The 27,079-nt window shown below is 48.3% G+C and overlaps 2 protein-coding genes across 3 annotated transcripts in view; both read left to right on the top strand.

Moving 5' to 3' along the window:
- The first annotated feature begins 47 nt into the window (after window positions 1-47).
- TMPPE (transmembrane protein with metallophosphoesterase domain) lies at window positions 48-11,391 on the top strand. 2 transcript variants are annotated; one of them, XM_064169619.1, is made up of 2 exons: window positions 48-80; window positions 6,941-11,391. In XM_064169619.1, the coding sequence occupies exon 2, from the start codon at window positions 7,030-7,032 to the stop codon at window positions 8,344-8,346; it is 1,317 nt and encodes a 438-aa protein (XP_064025689.1). In that variant the 5' UTR covers window positions 48-80; window positions 6,941-7,029; the 3' UTR covers window positions 8,347-11,391. The 2 variants fall into 2 exon arrangements, with proteins under 2 accessions (XP_064025689.1, XP_064025688.1); XM_064169618.1 differs by lacking the exon at window positions 48-80 and adding an exon at window positions 4,671-4,742.
- The window catches only part of GLB1 (galactosidase beta 1), a 33,263-nt gene continuing 10,853 nt past the window's right edge, over window positions 4,670-27,079 (top strand). Inside the window, exons 1-10 of the mRNA XM_064169617.1 lie at window positions 4,670-4,742; window positions 14,908-15,074; window positions 17,708-17,858; window positions 18,081-18,141; window positions 19,517-19,611; window positions 21,369-21,549; window positions 23,394-23,452; window positions 24,411-24,532; window positions 24,635-24,675; window positions 25,734-25,846. Coding sequence (XP_064025687.1) covers window positions 4,689-4,742; window positions 14,908-15,074; window positions 17,708-17,858; window positions 18,081-18,141; window positions 19,517-19,611; window positions 21,369-21,549; window positions 23,394-23,452; window positions 24,411-24,532; window positions 24,635-24,675; window positions 25,734-25,846 — 1,044 coding nt within the window. The 5' untranslated portion in view covers window positions 4,670-4,688. The remainder of the gene's footprint in view (window positions 4,743-14,907; window positions 15,075-17,707; window positions 17,859-18,080; window positions 18,142-19,516; window positions 19,612-21,368; window positions 21,550-23,393; window positions 23,453-24,410; window positions 24,533-24,634; window positions 24,676-25,733; window positions 25,847-27,079) is intronic.

Genomic DNA, 27,079 nt, shown 5'->3' with positions numbered 1-27,079 from the left:
AGAGGACTGCACACCGCCGGGCTTGAAGTCGTGCAGATTCACGGCAGTGCAAAATGAAGTCTGGGATGCTTTCGGCCCAGGTGTGTCAGGTTGGTCGCTGAGGAGAAAGATAAAATCGAGGCCTTTTTTTCGTTACTGCTGTTCTGCTGATCATAGGTTGGGTATGAGCCCTGCTCCTTGGCATTGTGGAGGCAGGGAAATAAGGTGGCCGGGTCAGGGATTATAGGCTGGATGTTGTTAGGAAGTTGTTGTCAGAGAGAGTGATTGGCATTGGAATGGGCTGCCCAGGGAGGTGGTGGAGTGGCTGTGGCTGGAGGTGTTGAAGCCAAGCCTGGCTGGGGCACTTAGTGCCATGGTCTGGTTGGTTGGGCAGGGCTGGGTGCTAGGTTGGACTGGCTGAGCTTGGAGCTCTCTTCCAACCTGGCTGATTCTATGACTTTGTTTTGCTGGAATCCTGCCCCCAAACTGTTGACAAAAATTAGGTTTATTTAGAAATGCAGTTTGGTTGGGAATTTCTTCAGAAGGGATGTTACAGCCAAATCTAGAGATTTAGGAAGGTGGGAAATGGAAAGGCTAGGCTATAAACACAGCTTTACCCCGCTGCCAATCAGGATGAGCAGAGAATTGAGGGAACAGCAGGTCTTACAGAGATAGGTATTTGACAGTGATCCCATGCTGGACTGCTCTGCAGGAGCAGCCTTCTGATGCTGCAGGCAATACCCAATAGTGTATGTCCACGCAGCAGAGCCCCGAGGCAAGTGGCAGAGCTGCCAAACCCAGAAATGTCTCAAGCACTTCTTCCACAAGTAGGATGAACGTGGAACAATTCTGCCTCAGCAGTGGCAGGAGAGAGCCAAACTATTAGTGTCTTCCCAGCTGGGGAGGCAGCCAGGAAGTTGGTTGCTGATATGGTGTGAGAGTGGCAGGTCTGGATGCCACCAGCAGCTCTCAGAGGACCCCAGGGCTTGCCAAGCCTGCAAGCTTGCACAGAGGGGTGCAAAAGTGAGGAGAACTGTCCAAAGGCAGGGACGGGGTAAAACCAAGAACCGTACAAAAAGGTAGGAGCCATCCAAAAGGGAGGACGGCCCAGCCATGGCAGGAACCTGGCCTGTCAGGCACTCTGGCAGGAGCTCTTTCAAGACTGGGAACTCTCAAGGTGGGATCCTCCTCTCCTTCTCCCTTGCTCTATTTATTAGACAAAGTGCCCATTTGCCCTTTCATACGGGGTGTGAAAACCCAGCCAAGCACCAGCCTAACTCCAGCGCAGGCTTCCACATGGGTCAGCACATGTGCAGGAAAGTGCCTTTTGCTGTTCACCCTTCAAGCCTGCAAGGCAGTGAGGGGAAAGCAGTTTTGCACCTTCTTCTCCCATTCACACCCGCGGGGAGTGGGGGAGGGAGGAGAGAGAAGAAAGGAATTTGGGCTATCCCAGGACACTTGGACAAGATGACTTTTAAAGATCTCTTCCAACAGAAAACATTCTGTGATTCTAAGATACACTAGCAAGACAGTTCAGAAACTTGTCCAAATGTGTGATGGTTTGGGTGTTACCCACCCCCCTGACTCTTAAGAAAATCACCCAGACTAGACTCAGGTGGCTGGAAATAAAAGAATGAAGCTATATTTGCAGCTTAGCACAATATACAAGCAGATAAACACAACTATAGACAGTTATATACAGATTAAAAGTAACACAGAAACACAATACCCCTCCCAGAAACAGAGTCCCCAGGAGGGTTCCTGACCCAAGTCCCCTTCCCTCTTTCCCTCCCTTCAGAAATAACCAGATCCGCCCATAAATATCTCATGTGATAAATCTGGAGATCTGAGGTGAGATGTCAAAAAAAGATGGCAAGGAGGTCAGAGGAAAAAGGGGTTAGGTGGATTAGAGGGTCAAAGGCAGAATCAGCCACAGAGAGCAGACCTCCAGAAAGAAGGCACAGCCTGAAGTGAGAGCTGAGCAGTGAGTGTGTGTGCCCATCTGATCTCTATTTTGACTAGTTGCATTTCTCAGCAGAAGAATGGTGATAGAGGTTACTGTTGTTTTTTTCCTTCTCACACCTAAGGATTTAATTTCTTTCAGTAAAAATTAGCCTCAAGCCAACACAAAATGCAAGGGCAAATTTAGTGTAAGAGGGAAAAAACACCTTTAAATATTTATCTCACTGCATTTGGACTGTGCTTCCTCTTTAACCTATATTATAATTAAGTTCTGGGGGTTAAAAATCAATATAATTTGTTAGAGATTGTTCTCTTAAGGTTCTCTGTGGAAATCAGAGGAAGAAATGCTTTTTGAAACAGCTATAAGAACAAAATCAATGCTTAAAGAAGGTCTCATTACTACAGCAGTACTCAGAGGCTCAAATTACAACAATAGAGCACGGAATTACACATTGTTGCTCAGCTCCAATAGAAAAGCCATTATAGGAAAAAAAACCCAAACCCACAACTCTAGGGAACACAGCATAAGCTGCACAGAACATTCCAGCTGTGGCAAGTGAATGAATTCTTACTAGTTTTAGTCTCTAACTTACTGTTTAATATCATTTGGAATAGAAAATGGTATGAAACAAGGCTGGTGAGAGGCCTTGAGCACAGCCCTCTGAGGAGAGGCTGAGGGAGCTGGGATTGTTTAGCCTGGAGAAGAGGAGGCTCAGGGGAGACCTTATTGCTGTCTACAACTACCTGAGAGGTGGTTGTGGCCAGGGGGAGGTTGCTCTCTTCTCTCAGGTGGCCAGCACCAGAACAAGAGGACACAGCCTCGAGCTAAGCCAGGGGAGATTTAGGCTGGAGGTGAGGAGAAAGTTCTTCCCTGAGAGAGTCATTGGACACTGGAATGGGCTGCCCGGGGAGGTGGTGGAGTCCCTGGAGCTGTTCAAGGCAGGATTGGACGTGGCACTTGGTGCCATGGTCTAGCCTTGAGCTCTGTGGTAAAGGGTTGGACTTGATGATCTATGAGGTCTCTTCCAACCTTGGTGACACTGTGAAACGCTGGCCATTGCCTCCTGCAGCGATGTGAGAGCCCTCACAAGATAGTGTTTGTAACTCATACTTAGCTCATTGTGGCAAGCGCAGCCTGGCATCACTCTTGGCTGCTCTGGGGTTTGCAATTTAGAGGCATCTCAGTGATACTGAAGGATGATGATGATTTGGTACTTCTCTGCATAGATTTTTAGATTTTATTATTTTTTTGCTTGGAGTTTTCTTTCGCTCTAAGGCAATAAAAACATTGGACTGACCACATCAGCCTGCTCTAGAAAAAAATTAGCTGGTTGACATAATCTCTGGTGTATTTGTTGTGGGTTTTTTTTTACAGCACTGTGTATTTACAAAAAGGAAGGTGAGAGCTGCTAGGAAATGGAAGCTCTCGAGGGAAGTATCAGTGGGATGTTTCCCTGTAGGAAATGGAAACTGTGAGAAGTTTCTCGGAGGAAGTTTTCTGTTTGCTAACACACAGCAAAGACAGCTCAGCCCTACAGTTCTTCTGTTTACTCAGTGGTAATATTTGACTTAAGAAACACCAGCTGTTGAACATTCCCATAGTAATAATGTGTTAGTCACTCTGCATTTCATAACAATAGGTTCTCAGCTTGGCTTATCTGCAGTGAGACTTTTTCAGATCGCTAAGTTCTACCTGGACATTATGATAGTTCATGGCTGGAAGTAATGTGAGAGGTGCAGTGCACGTGAGCTGGGCTGTTGTTTGTTTAGAACCATAGAATAGAATGGTTTTGGATGGAAGAGAACTCAAGGATCATCCAGTTCCAACCCCATGCCATAGGCAGGGACACCTCCCACTAGAACAGGTCGCTCAAGGACTCATCCAACCTGGCCTTGAACACCTCCAGGGAGGGAGCAGTCACAGCCTCTCTGGGCAACCTGTGCCTAGCAGTGAGGGTGCCTCACCACCCTCACTGGGAAGAACCCTTTCCTGACATCTAGTTTGAATCTCCCCTCTGCCAGTTCAAATCCATTCCCCCTTGTGCTGTCATTACCAGACCTTGTCAATAGTCCCTCCCCAGCCTTCCTGTAGCCCCTTTCAGATACTGGAAGGCCACTCCAAGGTGTCCTGGAAGCCTTCTCTTCTCCTGGCTGCAGAGCCCCAACTCTCTTAGCCTCCTCTGGACTGGCTCAAACAGTTCCATGTCTTTCTTGTGTTGGGGGCTCTTCCCAGAGAGAGTGATTGGCATTGGAATGGGCTGCCCAGGGAGGTGGTGGAGTGGCTGTGCCTGGAGGTGTTGAAGCCAAGCCTGGCTGGGGCACTTAGTGCCATGGTCTGGTTGGGCAGGGCTGGGTGCTAGGTTGGGCTGGCTGAGCTTGGAGCTCTCTTCCAGCCTGGCTGATTCTATGATGCTAACCCGAGGAGTTTAAGTGAGGACAGAGCTGTGTGACCCGGTGCTCGCCTGCGGCGAATCGTCATTACCTTATGTGCCCGCTCTTGCAAATACGCAGTAGAATCAGACGGCCTCGGCTCTCCAGTTGTTGGCGTTGCCCACAGCGGGCCAGAGACCCTGCCTGAGGGCCAGCAGCTGCGGCGGGACGGGCGGGCTGCGGCGCAGGGAGGGGGCGGGCTCGGCGAGGCGGAGCCTGCCCGCTGGGGCAGTCAGCTGACGACGCCGTGCCGGGGGCCCGTGGGCCGTGCAGCGCTCCTTACGCGGCCGCTTCCTGCCCTGCCGCTGCCGCCCGTCATGCTGCGGCTCCTGCTGCCGCTCCTCGGCTTGGCCGCCTTCCTCCGGGCAGCGGTGAGTCCCCTCGCCTCTCCCTCCCCTCGGGGCCCCCCTGCTCCGCGGCGCCCCGGCGGCTGTTGGTGGCGGCCCCCAGCTCAGAGAGGCGCGGGAGCCGCCCGGTGGGCTTGGCTCCCCGTTGGTAGGGACCCTCCTGCAGCCCCCGCCGAAAGCGATGAGCTTCGGTTCGTTTTTAAGTCGTTAGGGATGTGTGGTTCGTGCTGCCCAGGGCCTGTGGCCGCGCTGAGCGGGAGCTGTGGGAGCAGGTGCGGCCCGGGGCAGGCGGCTCCGTCTCCGGGGCAGGCCTGCCCGCTGCCGGCCGCCGCGCTGCGCTCTCGCCCGGTTTCGTTTCGAGGAAGGGCTGGCGGTGGCTGCCTTTGCACGCCGAGCGCCTTCGCGGGGGTGACCGCCGCGGTGAGGCCTGCTGGACTTGTGCTGCCAGCTGTGCTCCTTTACAGCCCAGATTCTGCTCCGAGAAACTCCCTCTTGCAAGGCCTCTTTGAGCAGCCCGGGGCGGGGGGTGGTGGGAATCAAACTGCAGTTACCTGGTACCGACAGTCTATGAGCAGCTCCCCCGGGAAAGCTTGTTCTTCCTGTGGTGTGTCAGGAGGCACGGGAGTTTTTCCTGTTCTGGTTTCGGCATCAGCTCTTCTTGTTGTCTTGCCCACTGGGACACTATAATTACCTAAGCAGGGGCTTGGGTAAAACTTCAGTCTTTACAGGTGCTGTAGGATCCATGCCGTGTTGCTTATGCCTTGGCTTTGAAGCAGTGTCAGGATTATCTCGCTAGATGTTGCTGACTGAGCGATGCACAGGTGGTTAAAGCTGGGTGGAAAGCAGCACAGCCTAACAGGAAGTCTTTGCCAGAGAGTTGGCTGACAGTGAGTGCGGCTTTACCTGCTAACGTCCCTAATGTCGCAGCTTTGTCGGCTGGAGAGGCATGAGGGGAGCAGACTGCAGTCAGGGCCACGTCATTTCTTTAAACAGCATTTCTGATTGCTGTTGTCCAGGCAGAATATGGACTAGAGAACTGTGGACTCAAACCAGTAGGGCATTTCTTACTCTCTTATCATCCTTGTTTGTTCTCTTTAGAGGAAATGCTTAAGAATAGTTTTGTAATGGCTGAGAGGGTTTGAAGAACTCAGGCTGGGAGGCACAAGGTCTTTATCAGCCTGCAGCTCCCTGAGCAAGCAGTGAGGGAAGGAGTCTTTTCAAAACTTGGTCTAGCTCTCAGATTATGAGAGAGGCATCACATATCGTCACAGAGGTGCTGATGTTCTTCTAAACTAGCTGGGGAAAGGATGTGCTGCAGATGAGCAGCCTGACAAACTCAGGCTTGTAGACTTCTGGACTCGACCTGACTGCAGAGCCGTGCAAGGCATCTTTTGTGCCCTAGTTCTGAGATATTTTTGGCTGTAATGATTGCTTCTTTTCCTAGTCTGAGTCTGGATGGAGAGGCAGTGGGTTCATTGTAAGTGGAAATGTACGCACTGGACGTCAGTAGAAGTGCTGTGAGCTCGGAGCAAAATACAGAGGAGAAGAGGGGGTTCTGGTATGATTCACACACAACTGATGTTTGCTCATTTATTGCTTATTCATTGGCCCTGCTGATTTTGAGAGTTTTGGGGAAGTCTTATTCACAGCTGGAGGAAAGGATGTCTGCTGATACATCATCTGCAATTTCTGGGACTGCAGCTGAGTTTGGTAGCTCTTCCAGCGGGGCTCTGTTAGTGTAGAATCTCTGGCATTTGGTAACAATGATGTGGAACCATAACCTGCTGTTGAGGTTGAGCCAGCTGCTTAGGAGGGAGTAAAACATGTGTACGAAGTGCAGAGGCAGCTTGGTCCCAGAACATGTATAGGGTTTACAGATACTCTAATGAGTGTTTGCAAATGCTGGAATAATTGTTTCCAGGATTCCTTGCATCACTGTTGTGATCTGTTGCCGTTCTACTACAAGGAAGTCTTAATTAAAAAAAGGGGGGAGGGGTAGTAATTGTTGAGGGTTGCAGGCTGGGAGCTTAGAAGGGGACTGCCAGAATCCAGTGTTTTCAGTTGTCTGATGTATTCCACATCAGGAAATCTCCTCTCTGTCTTTCTGACAGTGATCTTGCATGGCCCAGTGAGCTGGGTAGGGAGTGCAGAGTACCAATCCTCTGGGAAAAAGGGAATGTGTGTAATATTGTAAAACGGCTGATACTGGTTCCTGGTTGCAGGCTTTGTTGACCCAAGTCATCCCTTCATAACCACATTATTGCCTACTGGAGACTTCTGCAGAACAGCAGGGAACAGTCAGGAAGCAAAGATGATCTCCTTCAAGCAATTGCCCCTTGAAGCAAAGGCCGCAGTGGCTGCAGGAGTGGTTTTCTTCTCCATGATGCTCTCGCGGAGTTATGTGGCAGAAAAACTGGATCTCAGGATGCGGCGTTGGCTTCTGAGGCTGCAGATGGCACTGTTTGCTAATGCTCTCATGTTGATAGGATCCCTTCATGTTTGGAGAAGCACAGTCACCACGTTCTCCAGGTCTTCAGCTGCCAGCTCCTTCTGTTTCATGCCGTGGAAAATAGCTGTGTTCATGTTTCTAGCTCTGGCTCATTCAAGCTTCTTTACATTGTTATTTCTCGTTGCAGAAGAGCCCTACTTCTTTTCCTTAGCTGCCTACACTTGCCTGGGGGCCTATATCATTCTCATCTTCTTTCTCTTCACCCTAGGCTCTGTGGAGCAGGCTTACAAGTTCTTGGCTGGGCGAGGTGCAAAGGCAGGCGCTGGCAGCAAGAACAGAACAGCAATGAAACCAGTTTTAGCAGTCATGCTGACTCTTGTGCTGACTGTTGTCGGGCTGTTAAATGCTTCCCAGCCGCCCACTGTGAATTCAGTGGAGATTCCAGTTCACAAGCTGCCCTCAACGATGAATAATCTGAAAGTGGTGTTGCTTTCAGATATTCATCTGGGGCCTACAGTTGGGAAGACCAAGCTTGCCATGATTGTGAGAATGGTTAAGGCTCTAAAGCCAGATATCACTGTGATCGTTGGGGACCTGACTGACTCCGAGGCGGAGATCATCCGACCTGCTGTCGAGCCTCTTGGTGAGCTTAACTCCCCTTTGGGAACTTACTTTGTCACAGGAAACCACGAGTACTACACCTCAGATGTCAGCAACTGGTTTGAGCTGTTGAAATCCTTTAACATTCGGCCACTCCATAATGAGAACGTGAAGATTGTCTCACCAGAGAGCGCTGCTGACTGGTTCTGCCTAGCTGGTGTGGATGATATTGAAGCAGACGTGTTACGCTACTCGGGACATGGCATGGACTTAAAGAAAGCTCTCAGGGGCTGTAGCAGCGAGCATGCAATTGTGCTCTTAGCCCATCAGCCCGTGGCTGCAAAGTGGGCCCTTCAGGAGAGACCAGACATAAATTTGATTCTCTCTGGCCACACTCACGGAGGGCAGATGTTCCCCTTAAATGCTGGAGCTTACTTTCTGAACCCCTTCTTTGTTGGCTTGTACAAAGTCGGGCAGAACACCTTTGTCTATGTCAGCCCGGGGACAATGTACTTTGGAATACCCATGAGGCTTGGCAGCAGGGCTGAGATAACAGAGATAATTCTACGTGCTCCTTGAAGGAGTTGTCCCTTCTGAAGACTTCCACTGTCCTTTTGCTCTGGAAGCAAATCGTTTTTCAGGGAAGCCAGGGAAGATGTACTTGGGGTGGACTTGAGCAGGTTCTGTTAAATATGAGCAGAAAACACTAATCGTTATCTTGGGCTTCTGAAGCAAATTGGGGGCATGTAAAATACTACAGAAATGGATTTTTGGAGTTTGTGATGATTGAGGTTCTGCCTTTGACAATAACACTAATCCCGTGGAGAGAATGTGTGCCTGTTAGCATTGCCTCTGTCCTGCCACGTTCTGCTGGTTATTATCCCATCAGGCAGCTGCCTTAAGTTTCAGACAGGTGAAGTTCAGATCTCTTGCAGTGACATTGCAGAAGGTACTGCAGTGCATCCACTAAGTATGTGAGCTCTGGAAGCCTTATGCTAGAGAAGTTACAGGAAGGGAATAGTTTGGTTTTTTTTGTTATTGAGGTTGGATGTCTTTATCCTGCTGGCCTGGAAGACCTGGTGCAGAAAGCTGTGCTGCTTACCAGTACAAATTGCCAGGCATCAATTCTTGAGATTCAGTTTTTCCTAGTTAAAAAGCTGGGGAGAGTTATATGAAAGAGTGAATGCAGCTGTCTTTCTACAGGAATTTCAGCCAAAATAACTGGGCATTTAGTCATTGCTTACTGAAGATAGCTCTGATAGAGGCAAATGGGAAAGGAAACTCATAATTCACTTCTGTTGCTATCTGAGCATAAAGTACCTCCTGATTTAAAGCACAAAATCCAGTATTGAAGTAGTGAATGAATTTCTCTTCATTCTGTACCTTTTATGCTTAATTTCTCTTCTGTGATTCTTTTTGTTCTTCCTTACAAGAGTAAGGAGGATGCTACTTGAAAACAATGCAAATAGGTTAATGCTTGAACTTGATTTAGATTTCAAGTAAACTGTACTTTTCTCAGAAGACTAAACTCTGGTGCAGGTGATTTTCTTAACAGTGTGTGTGTGTCGGTGTCCTGGTTGCTTGATAGGCATGTAGCAGAGTAAATGCTGCAGGATAATGAGGGATGGAGAATTTATTTGTCTTTCCTAGAAGGGCTTAACATATTAATATCTTTCTGGGAAATTGGACAGATTAGAAGAGATTGACAAAAGCATTCTTGTTTTCATATCTCTGTGTTCATAGAAGGAAGACAGAATATAAATTAGTGTGCAGATATTGTCTGAGCTGATAGAAGTTTACTTTTGTTTTACTCACTGTTGCTGTATGAAATGCCACAAGCAATTCAGTTCTGGATATCTTGACTCTAAAAGTCTGCAGCTGTAGCCACAGTTTTCCCCTGGCACTGTCTTTCTGCCCACCAGGACTTGGGTTTCCCTCAAGCTGACCCGTGTAGCATGGGGCAAAGGAGATCAGTGCTTACGCAGGGGAGTGAGGATGGCAAGAACAGAACTGGGCTGTCCAGTCTCTTCCTGCCTTTGTGTCTGATCCTGAGCTAGACACACTGCTGCTTTATCCTTCAGCTGCTGGTCGTGTTTTGCAGATGTAGAAGTGTTACAGAGCTACCATGGGCTTTGCAAAGTGAAGTTTTCCTGTAAGAAAAATGCTCAGGTTTGACTTTACTCAGTCCCTTCACCCCCTTAGCAGGGCTTTTGGCTGCTGAGGTGGTTTTGTCTCCGCTTCCTCTGTACAAACCAGTCACGGGAATGTTGAGCAATGCTGTCAATGTGTGACATGCCCTGGGAGGCTGATGGAACAAATGCAGTCCTCTTTTAGTCTGACAACTGAACACCTGACCAGCCAGGCTCCCTGCTTGCTGGACCACAGCATTTTAGTTTTACAGCAGCTCTGGTTTTGTAATGTCTTTTTATGCTTGTGCAACATCTGCCCAAGTATCCTGGAGTTCCTACACGTGTTGAGCACCACCTGCATGTGGTCTGTCTGAGATTCCTTCCCATCAGAGCTGTAGTGTCACATGGTCTTCAGTGGTAGAGAGAATCTTGCACCCTTGCAAGTTAAAAGAAGTGGTCTGGGTTTGGCAATGCAGTGTTCCTTGTAGGCCAGCAGTCCAGGAGAGCTTTTAATTTATGCTGAGGGTTAAGAAAAGCAACTGGTAAGCAAGATTTGCATTAGCAGGAGGCTTTTGTGGGACTGGTTTTCGATGGCCTTAGCTTCCCAAAGAGCAGCTAAAAAGTTCAGTACCATTTTTTCCCCTAACCTTTTGTGTTTTTCTTTTCATTCTGCCCAAATGTTTGCAAGAGCCTAGCTCAAGTGGTCCTTCTCTTGCAGACATGCATATAAGACTCCTTTATGACTTAGTACCTGCCCTTCTAGGAAGATCTCTGTGTATCCTTTTGGGACCATATACACAGCCTTTAAGGAGTGGTCATATTATCATTTCATAAATGTGTGGGGTTCTCCCAATGCCTTTTAGTTCTTGTTATTGTTTTTATTTAAGTCTCTCCCTCTGAAAGCCTGTTTGCTTGGTGAGGAATTATCACTCCATGTTTTATTTCTGTGCCAGAACATTTCAAAGCCTTCTCCTGTTGTGCTGCTTTTTTTTTTAGTAGGAATGGCAAACATCCCAGCTGAACTTTCTTCCTGATAGTAAGAGCAGTTAACCTCTTCTAAAATATAAGACAGCAACCCCTAATTATCCATCAAGACTTCTTTTCTCTCCTTTTTTTCCAATTTGACTTGAATGTGCACGATGTAGACTTATATTCGGTATTCCAGGTGGGAAAAAAAATTGCTCTGCTGCTTATTTTGTAATCTGTAAAGTATTTTTTGAGTAAAATGATATGTATTTTTTTGGGGTGTGTGTGGAATGTGTTTGACCTGAAGAATTTAACAAATTGATATTTCTTCTTTATAAAAGGCCAGTTCACTGAGAAAGGAGCTAATCACTGTCAGAATAATCCCAGAGTAGTATCATCAACTGGGGAGAGTTCTATTTATTAAATGATATATAATTGCTATAGAGTGGACCTGAAGATATGTAAATTGTGGTATAACAAATGCTTTAAATGTTGGGATTTAATAAAACTTGATTTGCTTATCAAGAAAGATGCCTGTAAGGACCTTTTATTTTGTGCCAGTATTTATTGCAGCTGTTCCTGCTGCGTGGTTTTAACACACCAATTCTAGTCACCAGCAGCAGCTCAGGGCAGAGCTCATTGCTGTCTGCAGCTGCCTGCAGGGAGGCTGTAGCCAGGTGGGGTTGGGCTCTGCTGCCAGGCAAGCAGCAAGAGAAGGGGACACAGCCTGAAGCTGTGCCAGAGGAGGTCTAGGCTGGATGTGAGGATGAAGTTGTTGGCAGAGAGAGTGATTGGCATTGGAATGAGCTGCCCAGGGAGGTGGTGGAGTTGCTGTCCCTGGAGGTATTCAAGCAAAGCCTGGAGGTGTTGAAGCCAAGCCTGGCTGGGGCACTTAGTGCCATGGTCTGGTTGCTTGGCCAGGGCTGGGTGCTAGGTTGGACTGGCTGAGCTTGGAGGTCTCTTCCAAGCTGCTTGATTCTGTGATCCTGTGAAAATGAGTTGTTTGTGGTTCTCAGCTTGGATACTTGAGCTTTGGGGTAGAGATTAGAAATCTTCACAGGTGGAGTAATTCATTGAGGATTTGTAGCCACATTTGTTTGCTTTCCAAGTCAGGTAAAACCTCTGTTTTGTAAATTTGGAGAACGAGATATCCTAGCTGCTGTTGAATAGCCTTGTATGCTGAGTCTGTGATTATTTGGTTTTGGTATCTGTGATTATGAGAGACATAGACGTTATAAAATGTTGGAAGAACAATCCTTTTCATCTGGGCATTACTGTTGTGTGATCTGAATGACCTGGCATCCTGCAGTGTGCAGTTAATGTCTGTTGGATCCTCTTTCCAAGCTAGCAGACCCTCTGCCCCATTGAGGAGATGGTTGCCAGGAATTGATTCCTTCTGTATAGTCACAACTTGGAGTGGCTGATATTGATAGATCCAGACATAAATTCGAGATGAGGATGGTTTTGGTGCAAGCTCTGCTCTGAAAGCAGTCACCAGAGTAATGCACTGGCAATAAAAGTGTTGAGTAATTGGTCACAGAGGGAAGTTGTTTGCAAAGGGCAGTGGATAACATGAGTTGGAGCAGGTGCTCTGGCAGCTTCCTTCTTCTCCTTCTCCCCATGATAACAAAATACAGAATCATGGAATGGTCTGGCTTGGAAGGCATCTCCAAAGGTCATCCAGTTCAACCCCCTCTGCAGTCAGCAGGGACACTCTCCACTAGATCAGGTTGCCCAAAGTCCTGTGGAGCCTCACCTTGAATATCTCCAGCGATGGAGTCCCAGCCACTTCCCTGGACAACCTGTTCCAGCGTTGGCAGTCCCTTGACAGTTCTTGTTTGCTTGCCAGCTGGGGGCTGCATCTTTTCACGTTGTTAGGACCACCACATGGACAATTTCACTCGTTCACTGTTGGCAGGATACTGTGCATTGCTATGTGCATTTGAGACATATCCCAGAACTTTAGGTTTCCTTTCAAGAAAGGTTTTTTTGTCACAGTTACAGTGCACTGTAGGCTTCCTCCTCCTTGGAGTCTGCAGTTTTCAAGCCTTTGTTGTTATCTCATTCAGATGCTCCATTTAATAACAGCAGGTGCAGGCATTTGCCATTGGAATGGGCTGCCCAGGGAGGTGGTGGAGTCGCTGTGCCTGGAGGTGTTGAAGCAAAGCCTGGATGAGGCACTTAGTTGATTGGCCAGGGCTGGGTGCTAGGTTGGACTGGATTAGCTTGGAGGTCTCTCCCAACCTGGTTGTTTCTATGATTCTATTCTATATGCACTCAGCAATTTTGTCCTCCACTTTTCAGGAGAGCATATTTTTTTCTCTCTGTAGTGTTCTAGCACCCTCATGGTGCAGAACTTGTTCCTCACATCCAATCTAAATCTCTAACTTCAAACCACTGCCCCTTGTCCTATCCATACAGGCCCTTGTGAACAGTGCCTCTGCAGCCTTCTCCAGGCCCCCTTAGATACTGGGAGGGTGCTATTAGGTCTGCCTGGAGCCTTCTCCAGGCTGATTAAATCTCACTAAGATCACAGGCTTCTTTGCAGAGCAATGGCATGCTCTTCAAGTTAAGTTTTTTCCCCTTAGGGCTGGGAAGTGCAGATTCTTACTGTAATTCTGTAAGTTCACTGCTTTGGATGTGCTGAGCTGGAGGACTATTGGAAGTAGGACTTGCTCCACAGGTGACTGATGTTTAGTGACTTACATTACTGGATGTGATTCACCAGACAGTTTTATTCTTACCAGAAACTAAGCTTTCAAACCTCTGTGTATTGTTTCCGTGGAGCATTGCAAATGTTCCTTGAAAGGCCCCAGCTGGCTTTTGCTTCTAGGCTTGGGCATGACATGAAGTTGGGATTAGGGCTGTGATTTTTCATCAGTTGAGCTGAAGCATTGAGTGCCAAGTGTTGGCATTCACCAGGGCTCTCTCTAACCAGTATCCTCATCATTGGCATTGGTGTAAGGAACTGCACAGTGCATCCCTGGGAAAAGGTGGTGTTAGGGACCTGTTAAAAGTGGAGAGTGTGTGTGGCTTTGGTGTAGGTGGCTGGCAGATGGATTGTAGTCCCTGGGTGTGTTAAGCTAGCAGAGAGCCATCCACTATCAGTTATACTGACACCACTGTACCTTTGGAGAGGGACTTGGGAGTGCTGGTGGACAACAAGTTAGCCATGGGACAGCAAGGTGCCCTTGTGGCCAAGAAGACTCAAAGGGATACTGGGTTGTATTGGGAAGAGTGTGTCCAGCAGATCATTGGAGGATCTCCCCTTCTGCTCTGCCCTGGTGAGACCTCATCTTGAGTACTGTGTTCAGTTTTGAGCTCCCCAGCTGAAGAAAGACAGGGATCTGCTGGAGAGGGTCCAGCAGAGAGCTGTGAGGATGATGAGGGCACTGGAGCACTGCCTGGTGAGGAGAGGCTGAGGGACCTGGGGCTGCTTAGTCTGGAGAAGAGAAGACTGAGAGGGCACTGAATCAATGTCTATAACTATCTGAGGGCTGGGGGTCAGGAGCAGGGGGACAGGCTCTGCTCACTGCTCCCTGGGATAGGACAAAGTGCAATGGATGGCAGCTGCAGCACAGGAGGTTCCAGCTCAACACCAGGGGCAATTTCTTTCCTGTAAGGGTCCCAGAGCCCTGGCACAGGCTGCCCAGAGAGGCTGTGGAGTCTCCTTCTCTGGAGCCTTTCATGGCCTGTCTGGATGCTCCTGGGTGCCCTGAGCTAGGTTGGATGGTCCTGCTCCAGCAGGGGAGTTGGACTCAATGATGTCTTTGAGTCCCTTCCAGCCCCTGCCATCCTGTGATCCTTAAAGCCATAACATCACAGGGTAATTTTGGATGGAGGAGACCTTTACGACCTATAAATCCAATCACTAACCCATTACTGCCCCTAGTACTGTGACCCTCGGGCTGCTCTCTGTGCCTTTCAAGGCAGCCCCAGATCTTTCCCGTGGGCTTTTTTTCGGTGTGCTTTGCTTTATGTTTTGCTTTGTGTTTTCGTTTGTCTGTGTGTGTTGGTTGGTTGGTGTGGTGGCCCTGGCACCCAGCGGGCAGCCCGGAGCTTTGGGATCGATGGCGGCTGCGGCTGCTTCAGCAGGGACGGGAGGCCCTTCCGCTACGTCTCGGGCAGCATCCACTACTCGCGCGTGCCCCGCTACTACTGGAAGGATCGCCTGCTCAAGATGAGGATGGCAGGGCTGGATGCCATTCAGACGTGAGTGCTGCCCCTGTGCTGGGCTCTAGAGTGTTTGTAGCCACAGAATGGCTCAGGCTAGAGGAGACCTCAGACTTCACCTCCCCACTGTGGCCAGGGACACCTCTCAGCTAGACTCAGCTGCTCAAAGGCCTCATCCAACCTGGCCTTCAACACCCCCAGGAGGAGACAGCCACAGCCTCCCTGGGCAGCCTATTCCAAAGTCTCACCACCCTCTTACTGAAGAACTTCTTCATGACCATTCTAACTCAACTTTCCCTCAGCTTGAAACAGTTCTCCCTTGTCCTGTCTCTGGACACCTTTAAGAAAAGTCCCTCTGCAGCCTTCCTGTAGCATCCCTGCAGTTATTGGAAGGCAGCTCTAAGGTACCCCCAGAGTCTTCTCTTCTCCAGGCTGGACACCCCCAGCTCCCTCAGCCTATCCTCATAACAGAGCTGCTCCAGCTCTTGGATCATCTTTGTGAACTTCTTGACTGGAAGGGTCCCAGAGCACTGGCACAGGCTTCCCAGAAAGGTTGGGGAGTCTCCTTCTCTGGAGCCTTCCAAGGCCTGTCTGGTTGTGTTCCTGTGTGACTTGAGCTAGACTGTGTGGCCATGCTCTGGCAGGGAGATTGCACTGGATGATCTCTTTGGCTCCCTTTCAACCTTTAATATCCTGTGAGCCTGTGACTCTGTACAGGAGCTCTGTGCCCTCATGCTGGGACACCAGAACTGGAGGCAGTGTTCTGCTGACAGGAGCAAAGGGGCAGAATCCCCTCTCTTGCCCTGCTGGCCACACTCCTCTGGATGCAGCCTAGGACACAATTATGCCAGGGAGTTAAGTGGGTCACTGCCGTTGTTAACTGGGATTAATTTTTAAGTAGTAAGTGAGGAAGCTCCAGAGGAGTGAAGGGTGGTTCAGGGTGACCTCTGACAGCACAGGCTGGGACAGTTTGGCACATTACAGCCCAAAGTCTGTTTCCCTGCTGATAGGCAACAGCTTTTGCTTCACAACCCAGGGTGCAAACGTGAGCTGGAGTCAACTGTTGGACTGTGAACTTTGGTAACTGTTAAACAGTTGAATGTGCTCTGCCTCTGCCAAGAGCCTTTCTGTTGTCTGAGAACAAAGGCATTCAGTGACACAGGGCAGAGTTGCTGGAATTGCAAAGCCTCCAGGCCGACCCTGAAGACTGATTTTGCTGCTTAGGTGTTTTTTCTCATGAGATAAGGAAAGGTCTTGCTGTAACTTGTGATATGGGAGCCTTCCTGGTTCTTATCAAAGTTCTCCCAGTGAGGCTTACTGCTTCAAAGGAAACAGAATCCTCTTATTACAGGATTGTCCTTGTAAATACCTTGTAGTGGAGGCAAGCCAGACCTGCTCTCCTTCCTGTTCTCTGCAGCCTCATTCCTGAGAGGCTTCCAGTGCCTTGATGCATCATCCAGCTAATGACCAAGTGAGCAGCTCAGCTGGGGCTCTTGCATGAGCAGAGTCACTGTTATGTGTTTAACCATTTGCAAATGGAGGCATCTTAAGGAGTAACAACAGGATAGAGAATCACGGAACAGTTTAGGTTGGAAGGGAGCTCAAAGCTCAGCCAGTTCCAACCCCCTGCCATAGGCAGGGACACCTCCCACTAGAACAGGTCGCTCAAGGACTCATCCAGCCTGATCCTGAGCACCTCCCTGGGCAACCTGTGCCAGTGTCTCACCACCCTCACTGCAAACAACTTCTTCCTAACATCCAGTTACAATCTCCCCTCTGCCAGTTCAAACCCATTCCTCCTCCTCCTGTCATTACAAGACCTTATCAATAGTCCCTCCCCAGCCTTCCTGTAGCCCCCTTCGGATACTGGAAGGCCACAAGAAGGTCTCCTGGAAGCCTTCTCTTCTCCAGGCTGCAGAGCCCCAGCTCTCTCAGCCTGTCCTCACAGCAGAGCTGCTGCAGCCCTCTGAGCATCTTGGTGGCCTCCTCTGGACTGGCTCCAACAGTTCCATGTCCTTCCTGTGCTGGGGGCTCCAGAACAAGTGAAAGGAAACTTTATCCTCCTTTGAAGCTTAAAATATCCAGGCCTAGACCTTCCAAGCAGCAGGTTGAAATTTGCTGTTGGTGGTGGTGGGACATCCTAGCAGGTGACAGAGCTGCACTCCCTACCTCAGGAGGCAGCAGGCAGGAGCATCTGGTCACACAAGGGTAGCTGTCTGTGTTTGCATGTCCTGAGCTAGCAGCTAGAAATGAGGGTAACCAAAGGCATCTGCAAAGAACTCAAAGTTAGTGGTTTGGGTTGGGTTTTTCTTGTTTTGGTATGAAGGAGCTCAAGAACCACCAGATGGGGCTAAATATTCACAAGATTCACAGATCAGTGGAGATACCTCCTGGGAGGCTCAGCAGTTACCTTAGAGGCTCTCAGAAAGTGAAAGACTGCTGAGTTTAGTTTAAACACGAGGAGGAATTCTCCCCCTGTGAGGGTGACAGAGCCCTGGAACAGGCTGCCCAGGGGCCTTTGGAGTCTCCCTCTCTGGAAGTATTCCAAACCTGCCTGGGTGTGTTCCTGTGTGATCTGGTCTAGGTGATGCTGCTCTGGCAGGGGGGTTGGACTAGCTTAACGTCAGAGGTCCCTCCCAGCCGCTGACATTGTGTGGTTCTGTGATTGACAGGTATGTGCCATGGAACTACCATGAGCCCCAGCCCAACGTGTATGACTTCTCTGGTGACAAGGACCTGGAGTCTTTCCTGCAGCTTGCTAACGACACTGGTTTGCTGGTGATCCTGAGAGCTGGGCCTTACATCTGTGCAGAGTGGGACATGGTATAGCCTTCTCTAACAGCTACCTCCTTGCCAGGCTAAATGTAAGGCCAAATGGGTTTGTCTTTAAGCAAACATACATGATGGAACTTGGCACTAGGCTCTTGGTTTAGTGTATTAACATCCATGCATCCCGAGTGCCTGCTTACTATGCAAGGTTACTTCTGTGTTTGTTTTTTTCACTGGGAATTGTTTGACACTGAAGTGATCCCTTTCTTCTTCCAGGGAGGTCTTCCTGCATGGCTGTTGGAGAAGAAATCTATCGTTCTCAGGTCTTCTGATTCAGGTAGAGGCATCAAAAAGGGCTGGCAAAATGCACTTGAGGCCATTACTAGATAATACCTAACTCAGCTTGAAATGGGGAGTACCTTGGGAGTAGAATCTTCAGTACTTTGGGTTTAGAAATATGCATCAATGAACTGTTTAGGAAGAACAAAGCAGGGTAGAAAGTTTCCAAGTTTCATGAGAATTGGTGCCAAGAGAGAAATCTTTGCTGGCATTGAGGGAAAAGGCAGGTGGCAGTCAGCTTTGAGTTCTCTGGGCCTGCAGTAGCCAACTGGCCATGGGGTTCCTTCCTGGCTGGTCAGTGTGCTTTTGTGATTCCAGAGTTAGTTACAGCATTCTCACATAGCAGGGCCAGTGGCATCCTGGGCTGCATCAAGGAAAGTGTGGCCAGCAGGTCTAGGGAGGTTCTCCTCCCCTTCTACTCTGCCCTACTGAGACCACACCTGGAATGCTGTTCCAGTTTTGGGCTCCCCAATTCCAGAGAGACAGGGACCTGCTGGAGAGGGTCCAAGGTAGAACTATGGGGATGATGAAGGGACTTGAACATGTCTTCTATGAAGAGAGACTGAGAGCCCCAGGGCTGTTTAGTTTGGAGAAGAGAAGGCTGAAGGGGGATCTTAGCAACCTCTGTAAGTATCTGAGGGGTGGGTGTCAAGGTGAAGGTGCCAGGCTCTTTTGGGTGGTGCCCAGTGACAGGACAAGGAACAAGCTAGAACAGAGGAGGTTCCACCCCAACATGAGGAGATATTTTTTTATGGTGAGGGTAATGGAGCACTGGAGCAGACTGCCCAGAGAGGTTGTGAAGTCTCCTTCTCTGGAGACTTTCAAACCCCTTCTGGATGTGTTCCTGTGTGTGACTTGCCCTGGGTGATCCTGCTCTTGCAAGGGGTTTGGACTCAACCTCTGGTGGTCCCTTCCAGCCCCTAACATTCTGTGATTCCTATGTGCTGTCTGATATTGGAACAGACATGGAGGGGTGAGATGAGACAGGAGATCCACCTGATCACTGGAGTCTGCTGGGGGCCAGAGACATGTCCTCTCTGACTTGTAACTTACTGTGATACAAATCATCTGTTAAAAACTAGCACATGTAACAACATTCCAAGTTGTTATCCTGCTGAAATAGATCAGGACAGCTTGTGTGAGAGAGACTGAAGTCTCTCTGCTGACTTTCCAGGTTTGTCACTGGGAAAATGTTTTACTTGCTGGCAAAGTGTGCTGGCAGCTGACATTTGGGGGCAGTTTGTAAGAGCACATCAGATCTTTAAATGATCTGCTTCACATATTTAGGTGAAGTCTATTCCTACATAATTAAAACCAAGGGGGAAAAAAAAAGGCAGGGCAGTTGTGAACCATTTGTGTTTTGTGTGTCACAGATTACCTGGCAGCAGTAGAAAAGTGGATGGGTGTCCTTTTGCCAAAGATGAGGCCTCACCTCTATCAAAATGGAGGTCCAATCATCATGGTGCAGGTAACTTCCTTCAAATCCAGCCAACCCAAGCAGCATGGAGCCTTCTGTCACTCACTGTGCAACACTCCATGGGTGTTGCACAGTCCTCTCAAAGATGTTCCATGACATTTTCAGGGATCTGAAAGATTGTAATGAAATCCCTCATCCATTGTTTCCAAAATGGAGAGCACTCAGACTTGTTCTCCACGACTGCACAAAGCAATAGAGGGAAGTTGTGGAGCTTTTCAGAGCTAGGTTTCATGCCAGCGTTCACATAAAGCCAAAAAGTACATTGCAGTTGCTCTGACAGACAGTAAGGGAATAAAGATACCTGCAAAGATACCTGCAGATGAAAGCAAAACCCTTATGGGGTCAGCTTTAAAACTTGTGACAAAATCAGCCTCAAAATGTAGCCCTTAGCACCTGACTCAAGCTGTAAATGTTTGAGGACACAACATGTGCATCCATGGCTGATAGCTTCTAGAGGTGTGTTGGTGATTGTTCCACATTCTTACTCTCTGACCATAACAGAAGCTGATTGGCATAGGAGAGGAGACCCTTACAGTATGCCCATGGTTGTTGTGCTTGACCAATGTTTGCTGAGCAAAAGCATCAGGCAAAGTTACTCCTTGGCAGAAATAAGATGCTTACAACAGGATTTTCAGGAATAACCTAAAGGTCTATGTAGCACTGGATCTGAGGCTGGAAAGTTGATCCCGTGGGAAAGGGACTAGATTGACACCTCTCAGGTTGTCCTTCTCCCCACTTCAGGTCTTTAAGTGCATTGAGTGCTTGGCTGTTCACATGAGCCCCTATGTCTCTGTTGTGGAAGTCCAGCTTTGCTGTGTGTTCCAACCTGTTCTGTGGTTTTATTCATCTGCTTGAGAGGTGGGGTCAGCTCTGCATGTTTAACAGCAACACTGATCAAAACAGTCTATAAGTAGTGAGGGAGAGAGTTTTATGTGGTGTAAGACAGAAATGGGATGAGTGAATGCCTGGAGGTGTTGTGTTCTCATACTCAGGTCTGGAGTAGAACTGGCATTTCAGCATTACCATCAAAAGAAGAGGAGAGCTGGATTTGAGCTTTCTATTTTTCATATCAGCTATAGACTGCAGTTGGTGACTGCTTGTAGTGATTCTAGTTTAAGATTCCCAGAGACTCAAAATGTAGCTAACAGAACCAATACAATAATTGGATGCCTTCCTCTCTCTCCTCAGTTTGGAAAGAAAAGGAGTTAGATATAGAGGGGAAAAGGGGTTAAAAAAACATAGAATCAGTCAGGGCTGGAAGGGATCCCAAGGATCATCAAGATCCAACCCCCCTGCCATGAGCAGGGACACCCTACCCTAAATCAGGCTAGCCAGAGCCTCATCCAGCCTGGCCTTAAACTCCCAAAGAACAGTCTTGCTTTGATTTGGATGTTAGAAGAAAAACCTGAACAATAAATAAAAGGTGTTTAAGGTACGGGAGTTACAAAGAGGTATAGGGAAGGGAAACAAGATACAAAAATATAGATGCAAGCAGATTGATGGCAGTGGCTGGAGGTAGATTGAGGAAGGGGTTGTCCACTGTGGGATGACCACATGGTAAAAGAGGAGCAGCAGGAGCAAGGGTGGTGCTGGCAGGCAGGGAGGGCAAGAGAGAGAGAAACAGGAAGTTCTTCTGGTTTTAAGGGGAGCTAGACAGGAGGTGGGAGTGGGCTAACCACTACACCTGGGGTCAGGTTCAGACCAGCCCCAGAAGGGTTAACCCTTTACACTGCTTTACTTGTGTGCAGGTAGAGAACGAGTATGGAAGCTACTTCGCTTGTGACTATGACTACCTGCGTGCCCTGCTGAAGCTCTTCCGCCAGCACCTTGGCGATGAGGTGGTGCTGTTCACAACTGATGGTGCAAGCCAGTTTCACTTGAGATGTGGAGCTCTTCAGGGCCTTTATGCAACAGTGGACTTTGCTCCAGGTTGGAGACTGCTGTTTGTTACCAAAAAAATGGGTTGTGTGCATTTGTGGCAGGACAAACTGACTTTAAACACTATTAAAGCAGGCAGTTAAGCAGTTAACAGGCATTGGGTGACCTCTTACATGTATTAAAACTGCCCACAGGTACCCAGTGAGAGAGTCATAATCACTTCCTTGCATCACAAACTCAAGAATAAAGAATTTATGCTGCTCCTAGTGCATATCACTGAATTAACCAGGGTGGAGAAGACCTCTGAGATCACTGATTCCAACCTGTCACCTAACTCTTCTAATTAGCTAAACCATGGCACTAAGTGCCTCATGCACCCTCCTCTTAAACACCTCCAGAGATGGTGACTCCACCACCTCCCCAGGCAGCCTGTTCCAATGGCCAGTGCTAAATATTAGCAAGAATAGTTGGCATTGATTCAGTTGATTTCTTTTTTTGATAGAATGTTTTGGTCATTTGATTTGCCCTTCATTGATGTGTGGGCTGGGTCTGTCCCTGCTTGGTTTGGTGTGCTGTGTGTGTCCTTTCCCTGCTTGGTTTGGTGTGCTCTGTGTGTTCTTTCCCTGCTTGGTTTGGTGTGCTGTGTGTGTCCTTTCCCTGCTTGCTTTGGTGTGCTGTGTGTGTCCTTTCCCTGCTTGGTTTGGTGTGCTGTGTGTGTTCTGTCCCTGCTTGGTTTGGTGTGCTGTGTGTGTCCTTTCCCTGCTTGCTTTGGTGTGCTGTGTGTGTCCTTTCCCTGCTTGCTTTGGTGTGCTGTGTGTGTCCTTTCCCTGCTTGCTTTGGTGTGCTGTGTGTGTCCTTTCCCTGCTTGGTTTGGTGTGCTGTGTGTGTCCTTTCCCTGCTTGGTTTGCTGTGTTGTGTGTGTCCTTTCCCTGCTTGCTTTGGTGTGCTGTGTGTGTCCTTTCCCTGCTTGCTTTGGTGTGCTGTGTGTGTCCTTTCCCTGCTTGCTTTGGTGTGCTGTGTGTGTCCTTTCCCTGCTTGCTTTGGTGTGCTGTGTGTGTCCTTTCCCTGCTTGCTTTGGTGTGCTGTGTGTGTCCTTTCCCTGCTTGCTTTGGTGTGCTCTGTGTGTTCTTTCCCTGCTTGGTTTGCTGTGTTGTGTTTGTTCTGTCCCTGCTTGCTTCGGTGTTTGCTTTTTTGTTGTTTTTAATGTCCTCTGTCCCAGAGCCAGCCCCCAGAGTCTATTTCTTTTTAAGCCAATAGTTACTGGTAAAAAATATGGCTGCTGAAGATCAATATTAGAAAGGTGCATGCTGCCCCCAATTGCTGTGGTGCAGGCCTGAAGAATGGGAAAGCAGCCATAGTGTGTGAGAAAGTGCTCTTTGGATAGGGGAGTTAGGGATGTAAAGGTTTGTGTGCTCATCCTGCCACAGTTTTTCATGTGACCTCCTCTGTACATTCTTCTCTCCACAACTGAGGATGTGCACTTAGCAGGAATCTGTCTTCTTAGCAGTGGATGGGAATTGTGAACTCCCTTATGTGTATGTGGAGCAATTCTGGTACACCTCAGATATTTTGGGCACCAGGATGTAATTGCTGAGAAGAAAAATGAGTTTTAGAAGAGAGATCTCAAGAACAAGGACTTGCATACAGAATTGTCAGGGTTGGAAGGGACCAGTTCCATGCCCCCTGCCGTGGGTGGGGACACCTCACACTAGATCATGCATGCATCTGTATGTATATTAAATAAGCTCTGCAACTTAAACACACTGGAATCAGAAGTATTGCCTGCTGTGTTGTCTGCAGTAACTTTTGCATGGTGCTGGAGGAGCCTCCAGTTCTGTAAAATGGAGTGAAAAAATCAGTGTTGAGTTTGGTTTTTTTCCCCTCTCTGCTTACAGGTGGCAATGTCACAGCAGCATTCTTAGCTCAAAGGAGCAGTGAACCCACAGGGCCTTTGGTATGTCTTTTCACTTGCATTTCTTGTGTTGTTCCTAATCTTGGAGTAGTGAATAAGAGAGGAGCTGCCAACAGTGCTTGCAGGACATGTTTCCAAGGATATAATTTCCAAGTCAATCAGAAAAACTGAACAGAGGAGCTCCTGTGTGTGTCAACTCCACATGAGCTGCTCTGCAAATACTGTTCAATTCTCAAAAGGCACTGATCTTAGTTCAGTGTTTTTTTGCTGGCTAAGACAAGTGTTTACAGAGCAGCAGAAGCTGGGGCTATGATTAGATGAGTTAGTGAAGTACATATGTGGGCGGAAGCTAAAAGCAGAATTAAAAGGGCAGGTTAGAAGTAGCTTCCTGTTTTCAGCTACCTTAGAAGTTGTACTCAAGCTATGATGGGATGTGAGATCACTGAAGCCATTTGATGGGAGAAGGCCCTCTGAAGGTACAAGGTTACACAGTCTGAATATTGGAGAGATTTGAGTAGAGGTTGTACTCAAGCTATGATGGGATGTGAGATCACTGAAGCCATTTGATGGGAGAAGGCCCTCTGAAGGTACAAGGTTACACAATGTGACTATAAGAGAGATTTCTTTTTCATGACATCTAATCTGTGTATGCTGTTGTGCAGAAAGCTTACTGCCTCCAGCATTCATGTGAATGCCAAACATCTGGAGCAGGTTTATGTGGGCAGGTTTCAGGGAACTCCATGCTCACTGACACTTAATAATTTTATAGGGACCCTTGGAAAATGATTGCTTGAAACAGTCTTTTGGTCTTCTTGACCATTAGTCTGCTGAGAAGTTCTGACTTGGCGTAGACTTTGCTGTGTTTATAGCAGTCTAGAAATGGCTCAGATGAGTCAAGCTGCCTTTTTTCCTTCCTTCTTAGGGTTAGTAACTTAAATCACTGTGAATTCTCGTGCCCTCTTCACATTTTCCCTTCCTCTTCTGCATTTCTTGCTTTCAGGTTAATTCTGAGTTCTACACGGGGTGGTTGGATCACTGGGGACACCGTCACTCTGTTGTGCCTGCCCAAACCATAGCTAAAACACTCGATGAGATCCTGGCACGTGGTGCCAACGTCAACCTGTAAGTGGCTCTTCAGCAGCAGTTCTTACAAGGGGGAAGTTCTGCTTTGCCCAATTCAGTAAAGTCTGATTTTCACATGGATGGCTTCCTTTTCCTTTTTAGGTACATGTTTATAGGTGGAACTAACTTTGGCTATTGGAATGGTAAGAAATTACTGGATTTGTGTTGGTGATGTAGGGGAGCTGCTCCTGAATTTAGGCAGCAGTGTGTTCTGTGAAAGAGTAAAAGCTGTGCCTGAGAATTGGAGAACGGTTTGGGTTGGAGGGGGACCTCCAAAGGTCATCCAGTCCAACCCTTCTGCAGTCAGCAGGGACATCTCCACTAGAACAGGTTGCTCAGAGCCTTGTCCAGCCTGACCTTGAATATCTCCAGGGATGGGGCCTCAACTACCTCCCTGGGTAACCTGTTGCAGTGTTCCAGCACCCTCATGGTGCAGGGTGCAGAGTTTGTTCCTGACATCCAATCTAAATCCCCTCTAGTTTCAAGCCATTGCCCTCATCCTGTCCCTGCAGGCCTTTGCAAACAGTCTCTCTGCAGCCTGCCTGTAGCCCCCTTCAGGTACTGGCAGGCTGCTATTAGGTCTGCCTGGAACTTTCTGTTATCCGGGCTGAACACCCCCAGCTCCCTCAGCCTGTCCTCACAGCCAAGGTCCAGCAGGTCCATGTCCTTCTTGTGTTGAGGGCTCCAGAGCTGGATGCAGTACTCCAGGTGAGGTCTCAGCAGAGCAGAGGGGCAGAATCACCTCTCTCAACCTGCTGGTCATGCTGCTCTTGATGCAGCCCAGGCTGCCATTGGCCTGCTGGGCTGCAAGCTCCCACTTTTGACTCCTATCCAGCTTCTCATCCCCCAGCACTCCCAGGTCCTCTTCTGCAGATGCCTGTACCAAACACAGGTGCTTTTATCTTTACAAAAAGCTACTTTTGCTTCACTGCAAAGAGTGTCCTGTGAAGCAGTTAAAACATGGACACATTTGAGTCTCCTCAGAGTGTTGCTGAAGGTGGTCTGGCAGAGCAGGGTGAGCTCAGAAGGATGTTGTCCTCCATCAGTACTTCCAAATTGGAAGGCCATCACTGAATGTAGAAATGTAGCAGTCTTGGCTGTGTTTGGAGAGGATCCTGAAGTTGATAGCTGTGGGAGAAAGCCAACTGTTGCCCTTCTTCCATTGCTGATATTTTTGTTTTGGTCTTCTCCCCTCCCTCAGGTGCTAACATGCCCTACATGCCACAGCCCACTAGTTACGACTACGACGCTCCTCTGAGCGAAGCAGGGGACCTGACAGAGAAGTACTTTGCCTTGAGGGAAGTCATTGGTATGGTGAGTGTCCCAGGGACGTGTTTGGAAGCAGCCCTGCTGTGCTGCAAACTCTCTTCTCTTGGTGTTAGTCACTCATGAATTCAGTGTTCTCTGCAGGTAAGGGAAGCAGAACAAGCTTCTTAGGCCAACCGAGATGCTTGCTGCTAGAAAAGGGGAAAGGTCTTGCACTTCTCTGTCCCCATGGCTCCTTCCTTCCTTTCAAAAACAAGGGTTCAGGTGAAAGTCTGTATCCCAAACTTCAGGTTTGGGCTTTTGTGAGGAGGAGCATGCTTGGCTAAATGCACATCACTTGTTTCTAGCAGGTGGGGCCATCCTGGCCTTGCTGTAAAACTGAGCAGTGCCTCCACAAGCTGAAAATGGAAGTGAAACGTGGAACCTGTGCCTGGGTTTGGAGTCATCTTGCATTGGAGGCTGTTCAGATGAGGCTTCAAAACAGGTCCCGTGGGAATTTCAGGGCTCAGGCTGGTACTTGCTGTCCTGTTGCATGCCAGCCACGTCCCTGCTCACTACAAGGTGCATTTGTGATGAGAGTAGATCCCCCCCAGAAGTGCATTACACTTCATCTAGGGTTGAGCACAGCTTTATATCCATACCTGTGGAAGTCCTGCTGTGGATCACTTTCTCCATTATCCCTAAGCTGTCCATTGATGGGATAATTTTGATAGCCTCCCAAAGGGATTATATTATCTCAGTGCAGCTTTTCTCACCAAAGAAATTCCCAAACTTCCTGTTTTTGAGTTGTTTTCTTCAAGGCAGAATGCCTATCTGGGTTGTAAGTCATGCTGTGGTGCAGAGAGGGAGCCTTGATAAGATCTGAAGCATTCAGTATGACCTAAGGTGTTTTGGGTCATAATGCAGCTGGTTTTGGTGTGGTTTGTTTGTCTCACCTCCTATATCCATAGGATCTCAGTGAAGTTTTCCTGTCTCTGCTGTGGGTTCTAAACTGGTAACAGTTCTATCTACTCAGTTGCAGTTTGAGGTGGAGCTGATGGAAGCAGATTAAGTTGCCTGCAGCCAATGGCTGCCTTCCACATGCTGGGCTGCAAAGCTAACACGTTAGAATATTCCTTTACTGTTACCTGCAGTTCCTAAGTGTAACAAAGAAGAAAGGCTTCAGTCTGCAACTTCTTTCAGTTGCTGACAGCATTCTCTAATGGTTGCTGTTTGGGCTGAAATTTCCTACTTTAGACTACTTCTCTTGGGTGAATATAGTTGTTCTTTTCTTCAAGCCTG

Source organism: Pogoniulus pusillus, chromosome 32, assembly GCF_015220805.1.
Source record: "Pogoniulus pusillus isolate bPogPus1 chromosome 32, bPogPus1.pri, whole genome shotgun sequence".
Taxonomy (NCBI): domain Eukaryota; kingdom Metazoa; phylum Chordata; class Aves; order Piciformes; family Lybiidae; genus Pogoniulus; species Pogoniulus pusillus.
The sequence above is the reverse complement of the archived record's forward strand: the minus strand, read 5'-3'. Positions and strand labels throughout refer to the sequence as shown.